Consider the following 11,277-nt stretch of genomic DNA (forward strand, 5'->3'; position numbering starts at 1 on the left):
ACTCCTCTAGCTTTGTCTATACTCCCAGAACCCTGATTTCATTCAGAAAGGCAACTTACCCACCTGAAAAAGCACCTTCCTTTCCCTGGCTCTTCTGCATCTATGTGCAGCCATACAACTAATTACACACCATATGGTATTTAATTCTTCTTAGGAAGTCCCTTACAGGGAGCTAAATTGGCTTTTTTTAACATTTGGAATATGAGTATGATGGCTGGAATTCCAGCAGTCATGACTTTGAGGACAGAGCCATGGACTGAGGGTGGCAGATAGAGAGGAGGCAGGTCCCTGCTGACTCACAGGGCAGCCCTGGACGGTCTACCTCCAGACTTCCTTCACGTGGAAGAAAAACAGTTTTGTTTTTTTTTTTTTTTGAGACAATCTCACTCTGTCACCCAGGCTCTGGCACCCAGGTGCGATCACAGTTCACTGCAGCCTCTAACTCCTGGGCTCAAGCAATCCTCCTACCTCAGCCTCCCGAGTAGCTAGGACTACAGGTACACACCACCACACTGGCTACTTTTGCTTTTTAGAGACAGGGTCTCACTACATTGCCCAGGCTGGTCTCGAACTCCGGGTCTCAAGTGATCCTCCTGCCTCGGCGGCCCAAAGTGCTGGGATTACAGGTGTCAGCCAATGCACCTGGCAAAAACAAACTATTTATGTTACTTTGAGTTTTATATAATATAAATCTTACTAATTCAGAAAAGTTAAAAGACAAAGGTAAGGAAATCTCCAGGAACATAGATCAAGAAAATACATCAGAAAATAAAGAAACGGTAAAAATTCATAGAGCATAAGTCCAGGGGGTTCCAACATCAGACTAATAGGGGTTCCTGGAAAAGAAAACAGAGGGAAAGAAATGATCAAAGAAATAATACAAGTAAATTTCCTAAAATTGAAACACTCTGCCTACTGAGTACCTGGCTCCAAAATGGGAAGCAAGACAACATACATCCCAAAGCTCATCAATGTGAAATCGAAGAACATAAGGAATAAAGAAGAAATACTAAAACTCCGGAGAGAAAAACACAAGTTACATGACAAAAGATAGGGAATTAGAATATCAGACCACTTGTGCCAGAAGACAATAAAGCAATACATTAAAAAATGGTTCTGGAAAATCATTTCTGGAGAAAATGATTTATGATCTAGATTTCTTACCCAAACTACCAATCAATCAAGTAGAAGGACAAAAAAAATTTCGAATATGCAAGGCCATTTATACACCATGCATCTTTTCTTAGAAAGTACTAGAGGGCATGTTCCAGCAAAATGAGGGTGGTATACCAATAAAGAGAGAAATATGACATGTAGTAAACTGTAAACTCAAGATAGGAGAGTCTCAGGATGACAACTGTAGGGCAAGCCTAGAACAAAACCCATTTAAACTGGAGCAGAACAGAGCCGTCCAGGAGGGAGTGCTCCAGGTGAGAGGAGGAACTGATAAATTATCTAACAGGTTTGAGCATTTGTGAAAGAAATTTCTTTAAATTTTATATGGTGGTTATGACAAAGCAATTTGTAACATTTTAAGAATAGGCCTATTTAAAAGCTAAAAAAGCCACTTATTTGCAGGAAAAAATAAAAAGTTGTACAACAAATAAAATGTAATCATAATACTCTTCCTGGCTTTTCAGTGCTCAATCTACTTGTTAAAAAATGTAAACATTCTATTGCTTTTACTAAATTACTGGATCTGATTTCATTGGGATGACGAGGTGAAAAGTGGTGTAACACAGCTAGTATTTTCTACCATAATGGAATGAAAATATAGTCTTAGTCATGACATCAAGATATAACAATATAAGCATATTATTTAGAGCTAAGGAGAAAAAGCCCAGAATAAACAGCTACAGTTTACAGAGCCTGACTCAGGATTAGGGCTGGGGTGTGGACAGAAGTAGGACAAGAGTCCAGTGTTTCTCGTTACTGTTTCTTTAAATAAGCATTGTATTAATAATCTTAACTATGAATATGAATTGATTTAAAAATATCAAGTAAAATAAAATATTATCTATTTTTCATCCTAGCATAGATGAAAGCTCAGACTTTAGTATGATCAAGACCTTCCAGGATCTAACTCACTTTTCCATTTTTGTTTCCTATTATTCCCTCTTTCACACCTTCACCCACGACTTCCCCTCTGGAGCCCATTTCCTTCTGCCTTTACGTAACTCACATACTCCCCCAGACTGTAGCAGCCTTTCCCATCTCTGCCTAATAGATCTGCCCATCCCTAAGGCCCCGTTTCCACCCTGCTGGCAGAGTACAAACACTGAGCATCTCATAGATCAGGGCCCTGGGTCTCAGTTCCAGCACTTGCCTCTCCTGGAGACAGCCAGCCCCTCCCAGGTTAGCTGAGGATGACAGCTAGGCTGGGGGCTGCTAGCCAGGAACCTGTGGGCCACCTGGAATTACACACAAACTTCTGTGTGAACATGCCTCTTTCTAGGAAAAGTCAAGCTTTCAGATTAGCAAAGGAGTCTGGGAGCCAATTTAGGGTAAGAATCTCTGAGCAAGAGGCATTAAAAGGAGAGTTAACAGAACTGAGGGAGCAGGAAGGGCAATGTGGCTGGAACCACCCAGCCTGGTGTCTGGGCGCTGAGAATATCCCAGGCCGCACAGACCTGACCTCCCGCGCGTCCTCACCACTGGCGCGGTTTGCGTGGCTTGTCTGACTCTCTCCCCTGCATCCCTTCGCTGTGTGTACCCGGCAGGTATGGTAAGCTCCCAGAGCAGGTACCGAGTCTCCAGGTCTTAGAGGAGGCGTTTCTGAGCACCTGCCCAGGGGTGAGGTGGGTGGAGAAGCAGAGGCCACGTCTATGGGCGGGGCTGTTTGAGAAGATGGGTGGCGTTTTTTGGGGGGATAGCCTGGCCCTGGAGCAGTGGTGGCTGGGTGACCCATCCTAACCCCACACTCCCCTCTCCCAGCTCCAGCCAGCGTGCCCTGCATATGAGGCTGAAGGACCAGCTGCCCCACTCCAGGCCGGAAAGCAATTCAGGATCTGCCATTCAAGGACCTGGGTGACAAGGGCGCGCCATGCTGGCCCTTCACCCAACCCCCAGTGTCTCTGGAAGTCTTCTCCCAGCACTACACCTCCTACGGCCCCACCCCTGCCCTGCCCGGCTGCCATTACCGCCCGTCAGGGAAGAGCCTCATTCTACAGCCCAGCGCTCTGGCATCACCGCCGTCCCCGATGGCTGCTGCGCGCGCTCACCCCTCTCACGGGCACGGCCCTCACCAGCTTTCTCCTACGGCAAGGGCACCCTCTCCCACTGTCCCATTCTCCCCACTCTCACGGACACACGGCGGGGCTGGAAGGAAGGGTTTATCAAAGGGCTTACCCAGAACTTCACGAGAAAAAAGGCATTGGAGGGTCCCCGTTCGAAGAGCTCCTTGAGTCCACCCTTTTTCTCCGGGAACTTGTCATAGATCTGGCGGATGTCCACGGCTTCGAGGTAGGGGTCGCTGTAGCTTGGGCTTGACTGGCCAATGTGCACGAATAGGTGCTTGTTGTACTGTGGGGAGAGCAGCGGGCTGAGGGACAGAACGGAGCGCGCAGCCAGGCTGGTGCGCAAACACCACGTGACCCGGAGAAGTCACTTCACCTCAATGGGCCTCAGCCTCCCCACGGGTAAAACAGAGACAGTAGAAGTCTATTTCTTTTATCTACTGGGCTTCTGAGTAAGAGTCTGTCTGGCTAATGGGTTCCTCAGCTAAAAGGTAAGTTTGAACATGTCAGAGTGAAATGGTCTCTGGCATCCAGTCAGCCTGGCCTCCTCTAGCTGCCCCTCTGACCTCTGCAGGCGAGGCTGGTCACCCAGGACACCAGACACCGAAGGGGGCGGGCTGGTGTCCCGCAGGATGTGGAGCAGACACAGGAGGCCCCTCGGCTTCCTGGCTGCCCCTCGGAGGCAGGGAAAGGCTGGGCTGGGCTGCAGCCACTCTGGATGGGAGCTGGTCAGGCCAGGAGGAGGGCGGGAGACGGCCCAGGAGAGCTGGGGTGGGAGAGGAAGCCCTGAGGAAGGAAAGAGGGATGGAGGAGTCTGGGGAGGCAGGGAAGATCGGAAAGGAACAGGAAACCCGAGCCAAGGCCCAAAGCGGAGTGGGCACAGGAGCGGGGCACGGAAGCCGCAGCAGGCAGAAAAGAGCGGAGGAGTCGGCGGAATGCCGGCCAGGCCCCAGGCAGGACCTACCGTGTCCGGGTCCTGCTGCTGCTCCAGGAAGGCAGAGAACTCCAACATCCAGAGCTTGGAGCTGGCCACGCTACGGCCCTGCCACGGGGGCGCCGGGGGTGCTGAGGGCGACGGCGTGGGCCCCGCAGGAGACTCGAACCCTGCACAGTGGGAGAGGCACATGGGACCTGTCCACAGACACCCTCCCTGCCAACGCCTCTTTGAGGACCCCAGGCCTCCTCGGAGAGACCCCATGCTGGCTGGGGGACCTCTCGTCTCCCCTAGGTGGGCCTCCTTGCAGGGTGGCGGAGGGCAGAGCCGGGCAGGGGCCAGAGCATCCAGGGCAGCCCCTGGTGGAGAGGGGCTAGCCTGACCCCGCTCAGGCCGCTCAGGCGTCTGCACAGAACCACACTCCAGAGACCCGGACCATGGAGGCAGCCGGGGGCCTGCAGGACTGAGAGGGCTTCCGGTGCAGGCCCTGTTAGATCCTCGCCCACAGCAACTCCTGGCCCAGTCGGGGAGATAACCAGGGGAACCAGCTATACGAGACGGTGTCAGCCCTAGGACAGAGGGACATTTCCTGTTTCCCCACACCCAGCACAGGGTCCAGCCCAGAAGAGGCACCCGACACAGGGTAGCTGCCAGGGGAATGGACGACCGAAGGAACAGGATACGAGTCAACGAGGCATGCATGCACCCAGAACCAAAGGGGAGCTCCTCGTGCACCTGGGGGAGGCCGGGAGTACTGGGTGGCGCAGGAAAGGGCATTCCGAGCAGAGGAAACATGCAGGGCTGTGAACCAGCTTGAAGGGTTTGGAAACTCGTGCGGTGGAAGCGCAGAGAAGGGTGGGTTTGGGCCCGCGGCAGGAGACCAGGCTGAAGGGACAGTGGTGGGGGCTCGGTGAGGCAGGACGGAGTCTGCCCTGAGAGCCCAGGGACGTGGCTGGGGGAGTTTAAGCAGGGCAGCGCAAGGTCCCCTTCCAGTGTGGGGAGGCCCGAGGCCCTGTGCTTTCCCGGAGGAAGGTGAAGGAGGCCTCAAGAGCCACCGTGCAGGGAGGAGAGCTCGGCACTTGGCGACTGTGGCACGAGAGGGGTCCCTGGGGTAGAACCGTAGGTGACCCCGGTTTTTCCATGTGGGGGTCAGGGGGAGGGGTGGGACCTGTGCCAAGGCAGGGAACCCAAGAGCATGTGGAAGAGCAGACACAGGAAGACCAGGCAGAGGCCTGGGCAGAGGGCCACGCTGGACACACCAGCCGAAGCAGGTGTCCCATGTGTCCCATTGAGGCTTACTAAGGGGCCGCTGTGCACTGCACAGACACCAGCCAGTCACAGGCACAGACAGACAATGACAACGAAGAGTGTCCAGTGCTGGGTGCAGGCGGGCACAGCGCCCTCGGGCGGACAGGCAGGCAGCCGCAGGCACCTAACCAGGGTGGCAGCAGGTCAGAGAAACCTTGCCCCGGGAGGCCGGCCTCCGCCAGAGGCAGGTGGGAGCCGGGCGGATAAAAGGGCTGGAAGAGGGCCGGGCGTGGTGGCTCACGCCTGTAATCCTAGCACTCTGGGAGGCCGAGGCGGGTGGATCGCTCAAGGTCAGGAGTTCGAGACCAGCCTGAGCAACATCAAGACCCCGTCTCTACTAAAGAATAGAAAGAAATTAATCGGACAGCTAAAAATATATAGAAAAAATTAGCCGGGCATGGTGGTGCATGCCTGTAGTCCCAGCTACTCGGGAGGCTGAGGCAGGAGGATTGCTTGAGCCCAGGAATTTGAGGTTGCCGTGAGCTAGGCTGATGCCACGGCACTCTAGCCCAGGCAACAGAGCGAGACTCTGTCTCAAAAAAAAAAAAAAAAAAAAAGGCTGGAGGAAGCAGAGCTAACTGGAGAAGGGCTCCAGGCCTCCTCCAGAGCTCAGATCACCAGGGATGTGCTTTATGCTAGAGGCAACGTGTCAAAGTGGAGGTCACTGGACGATGAGAGGAGACCGCGGGTGCAGGGAGCCCACGAGGAGCTGCCGCGGTCACCCAGGCAAGAGTGGCGGGGCTGGGGTGAAGGCAGGGGCAGCATGGACAGAGAGAGGGTGGACTAGACCCAACTTAGTGACTTGGTTTCCATGTGGGGGTGAGAGAAAGCCACAGCCAGGGACCTGTGGGACAGCAGGGCTGCTCTCAGCACAGGCGAAGCCCAAGGGGCCAGGGGCCAGAAAGTAGGCAGGTAGCCAGTCTGCAAGCCCAAAACGGTGGTTAAGGGCAGGGAGGCCATCCGTGGAGCCCAGGTGTGTGAGGCGCACATGCGGCAAAAAGGGTGGCCAGGCGGGGCAGCCGCCCAGAAACAGGCACCGCCCAGACACAGGCACTGCCCTGTGAACTGCATGTGTCCCACCAGCCCTGAGCACAGCTGGCAGGGGGACAATCGAGGCACCCCGGGGAGCAGGAGGGGGCTTGGCACACCGCGGAGGTGTGCACACTGGGGGCAAGGAATGGGCAGTGGCTGGGAGACTGGTTGTGTGGTCTCAGCACACGACAGGGCGGCACCTAAGAGGGGCATGTGGGCATCCAGCCGTTGGTGCCTGGGACAGGAGCCGCAGGGCTGTGACATGCGAGGCACACGCACTGCCGACCCACCTGGCAGAGGCAGCGGAGGCTGGACAGCGTAGGTCTGTTGAGAGAAAGGTTTCACACTGCGGGAGAGAGGAGAGGGGTGTCTGCCACAGGCAGGCTGCCGCCCCGGAGCCTCAAGCAGGGTCCGACGCCCTCTGTGGTCCGGCCATCAGTGGCCTTGGTGGGCTTTGACCTCCTGCTCCCTCCCTTGACAACCCCCTCGGGTTTTGTGGCAGATCTGCAGAAGTGGCACGTCTGTTGAGGAAACCCACCCCTCTCCCCCTCACTCCCAGGCCAGCCAGAGGTCTCAGTCCCAGCCTCCTTCCCTCTGGGCCCCACATTCTGGCCCCCCCTACATCCTGGACAGACTGGGGTTTTGGCAAATGCCACCCCAGGGTGTTGACACCACAGGCTGAGCCCAGTGATGCCTGAGAGCGGGAGAGCCGAATCCCTAAGCTCAAGGCTGTCCCACAAGGCTGACCCCACCCCCAGCTGTGGCCCCATCCCACCCTCGAGGTCAGGCTCAACTTCGTGAGTTTATGGGTTCAAGTTGAGTTGAGGGAGCAACTGGTAGCAGAAACCAGGCCATACTCACTCATGGGACATTCCGGCTTGGCCAGGCAACGCTCCTTGCCAAAACTGAGGAGGCAAAAAGTGCAGAGTCAGCACAGCGCACGCGCACCCAGGGCCGTGGTGGGGGAGACAGATCAGGGCCTCCGCTGGAAGGGAGGCAGGAGCCTGAGCCCAGCGGGTGTAGGGAGGGGAGTCATTGCCCCTGTCCAGCTGGTCACTGCTAACGGGCTACAGCAGCGTCCCCAAAGCCAGTTTTAAGGAGTCTAGTCCCCAAAAGGCTCTGTTGACAAGGTGCTCCATGGAACGAGCACCCACGTCTGGCCAACACTGCACACTGTGCTCCCCCGGAGACCCACGGCGCACATGAGCACTTAAGGCTCTGAAGAGTCCTGGAGTCAAGCAAGCTATTTACTTCTAAGTGTTCCAAACTCACTTATCTAGAGAATCATTTCGTGTCCTATCTACTTAACATGCACTGGACTACTGCTCTCTGGTACACAGTTTGAAAAGTGCTGGCAAGAGGCCCACAGGGCTCGGGGCCTGGCGCTGCCCTCCCACACGCCCAGGATGGTGCTGTGGGCGTGCCTCAAAGACCCCCTAGTGCCCAGAGCCAAGAAAACCCTGTGAGGAGGCAGCTCTGGGAAGGAAGAACCTTTCTGGACCACTTTGAAAGTGTGGCCAACCTGCCCACGGCCAGGAAATTTAAAATCCAAGCAAGGGTTTGTTCCTGGACATCAGCTCTCCGTCTGGAAGGAGGGCAGGTCTGAGTCCCTGGGCAGGAGGAGCGGGGATGAGGCCGAGTGGCACAGGCTGCTCAGGGACAAGCCCGTGCTGTGCCCAGGCCCCAGGCTTCAGCTCCAGGCCGCCGGACTTCAGCTTCCTCATCTGTAAATTGGGCTCACTCTGCAGAGCTACCGGTTGCCCAGCTCATGGGCACAGCCCCTTTTCCCCTTGTGAAAGGTCTGCCGAGTCACTGCCGAGGACCCCAAGAAGGTGGCTACAATACCACCTGAGCCGTGACTCAGAGAGGCTCCTGGTCCTTGGTCCCTCCTTCCCCCTCTCTCCTGGCCTCAGAAAAATTTGGACTGGCCAATGCTCCTGGCTCTTCTGAAGTGGGAGGAGGGAGGAAAGGGCTGGTCTGGCCTCTGGCTCTCGTCGACCCACTTACCCCTGAGACTGCTGGGCGGCCTGGGCCCTGGGCGAGGGCCATGCTACCATGGAAGGCCGTGGCGGAGATGATCTGCGCAGACGACATGGCAGCCATGCTCTGCAGGGCCTTGTCCTTGGCTGCCTGGTCCTGGGGGAGACATGGCGAGACAGACCTTCAGCAGGGAGTGCTCGTCAGGCTGAGGCGAGGTGGGTCTGGCCTCGGGGTCAGGATGCTCACCCACTGCCAGCGGCCAGAGCTGGGGACCAGCCGGTAAGCCCGTGCAGTGCTACTAACTTGTTTTGCGACTGAGCAAGTCACCTGGTTTCCCTGATCAGTTTCCTCATCTGTCAAAGGGGCATAATACTTGCCTTGCCTATTTCATCAGAGCTTGAAGAGAGGTTGCAGGCTGTCTGCCAGATGGTATCTGTCCTTTTACTAACCATGACACATTGACAACAGGGGGCTTCTATGCCTCGCTCACCCCCGCACGATGGGGACCTGGCTCAGCACCTGCCTCGTGGCAGATGATGCACAAATACCTTTGGATCCCTCCTCAAACACGCAGGAGGGATCATCCCTGGCCACCTGGGCTGTCTGGAAGCAAGAGGCAGTGCCCTGGGCCTGTCTGCCTCAGTCCAGCCTGGGGGCCTCCCCTGGCACTGTGGGCACCAGGGACTCACCAATCTTTCACCTGTCAGGATGTAAAAACCTGCCGTCTGCTGCCCTCCACCGCTGAGGTTCAAAGACCTCAAAGAACAGGTTCACTCTGCACAGGCCCTGAACAAGCACTTAGGACGGCCATTTGTACGACACTGGTAATAACAGCAATCTTCTATACTTGCACAAGCCAGAGGTGCCCGTCCTGAGCTCTGCAATCCCCAAGGCCTTCAAAACCAACATCACCTATTTCAAAAAGCCTAATGGGTCTTGTGTCTTTGTCACTGTGTGCAGCTTTGTTGGAGCTACATGGTTCGATTGCATCAACTCAGGAGCTCCAATTAGAAACTCTGTATCTCAGCCAGGCGCCGTAGCTCATGCCTGCAATCCTAGCACTTTGGAAGGCTGAGGCAGGAGGATGGCTTGAGGCCAGGAGTTCGAGACTAGCCTGAGCAAGAGCAAGACCCCATTTCCACAAAAAAATTAGAAAAATTAGCCAGGCATAGTGGCATGAACTACTCGGCATAGAAGACCGAGCTACTCGGCATGCTGAGGCAGGAGGATCACTTGAGCCCAAGAGTTTGAGGTTGCTGTGAGCTATGATGACACCACTGCACTCTAGCCTGGGCAACAGAGCAAGACCTTGTCTCAGAAAAAAAAAAAATTCTGTAACTTTATGATGAATTTTTTTAAATGGTAAAAATAAGCAAACTATTATTCGATACTTAATAATAATTAACTTGGTAGACCCGAATCTTCCGTTGAGTGACACGGAGGTTGAGAACAATGGAGATCCTTGCAGCTCACAGGCACTGCTGCGGGGAGACTTCCCTGGGTCCACACACCAGCCCCGAGAGGGTTAGCATCGTGGCCGAGGCTCAGAAGACTCTCGGTGGCCCACCCAGTGTCCTGGCGCCGTGTGGCTGTGCACCCAGGACACGGCAGGCCCTGCGATCCTCCTCTGAGGGTAGCACAGGGCAGCCCTTAGGAGATCTACAAGAATGCCACCTCACGTGGACCCCTGTGAGACCGGCGGGACCAGTAAGATGCCGAGTTTAAGATGAAGAAACTGCAGCTCAGAGAATTTGGGCGACTAGGGTGCTAACAGCAGTGACGGTGGGCCCTGCGAACTCGGCCCACACTGGCACAGAGGGGCCATGCAGACCAACGCGGGGGGTGGGGGGGCGCGTCAGGACTTGACAGCACCAGCATGCCCCAGACAGGACATGGGGGACTGTTCTGAGAGGTGGGGTCATCCTCCACTTGGACAAAGCAGTGAAGTCGATGAGGTTTGTTCCTGTCCCGCCCGCCACCGTCCTTTTGGTGCCAAACTTGGGCCTTCCTCGCAGAGTCTGAGCTTGTAAGTCTAAGCTGCGCCTCTTCCCGAGGACACTTGCACTTTTCAGGAGGGAAGTTCCAAGCACACCCAGGCCAGCCCCTCCAGGACCCTCCCTCCGGGGGGACAGGAAGGACATGGCAGGCCGCCCCCCAGCGAGCCTGCAGACCTGTGATTAACAACAGCGTTATGAGGCCAGAGAGCTCCATCCGCTCAGTGCCAGCAACTTGCGTCCCTTCCCGGATACCTGATCCAAACAAATGACTGGAGCTCAGGAAACCACGGGCCTCGGAGGGTGGGGCCAGAGTCAGGAGGAAGTGGGAAGGACATTACGGGGAGTGACTGCAGTGACCAGGCAACAGGGCCAGGGAGCCACTGAAGGGGAACTCAGATAAGCACTCTGCCGACCTGTCGCTTTACAGATGAGGAAACGAATGGAGCTCGAGGAGATCCGGGGCCTGGCCTGAGTGCCCACGGCCACAAGGCCAGAGCCAGAGCTAGAAGCACACCTTGGAACCCAAGGGTTTCTACCTGACTTCCACCCCGGAGCCTAATTACTTTGAGTCCCAGACCCCTAGAGTATGACAAAAATCCACAGAAAAATCCCTCTAGGAAAACGCATATATACATGAACATTTGCATATTTTAAGGGCCTCCGGGCTTCCTTTAGTGCCTGTCCGTCAATCCAGTGAAGGCTGCCCTTGGGCCCCAGTCAGAACCTGTGGACAAGGACAGGTGCGATTCCTTGAAGCACATGGGGGCCGTACCACCAGCCCCCAGGGGGG

General features: G+C 55.6%; 1 protein-coding gene across 1 annotated transcript in view; it reads right to left on the reverse strand.

Annotated features, from left to right (window-relative positions):
• The window catches only part of TEAD4 (TEA domain family member 4), a 76,528-nt gene that overhangs the window by 12,364 nt on the left and 52,887 nt on the right, over positions 1–11,277 (reverse strand). Inside the window, exons 5-9 of the mRNA XM_012651065.1 lie at positions 8,518–8,646; positions 7,372–7,415; positions 6,801–6,856; positions 4,201–4,340; positions 3,349–3,522 (exon numbers count right to left, since the gene is read on the reverse strand). Coding sequence (XP_012506519.1) covers positions 3,349–3,522; positions 4,201–4,340; positions 6,801–6,856; positions 7,372–7,415; positions 8,518–8,646 — 543 coding nt within the window. The remainder of the gene's footprint in view (positions 1–3,348; positions 3,523–4,200; positions 4,341–6,800; positions 6,857–7,371; positions 7,416–8,517; positions 8,647–11,277) is intronic.

Source organism: Propithecus coquereli, unplaced genomic scaffold (genome assembly GCF_000956105.1).
Source record: "Propithecus coquereli isolate 6110/MARCELLA unplaced genomic scaffold, Pcoq_1.0 Scaffold346, whole genome shotgun sequence".
NCBI lineage: Eukaryota > Metazoa > Chordata > Mammalia > Primates > Indriidae > Propithecus > Propithecus coquereli.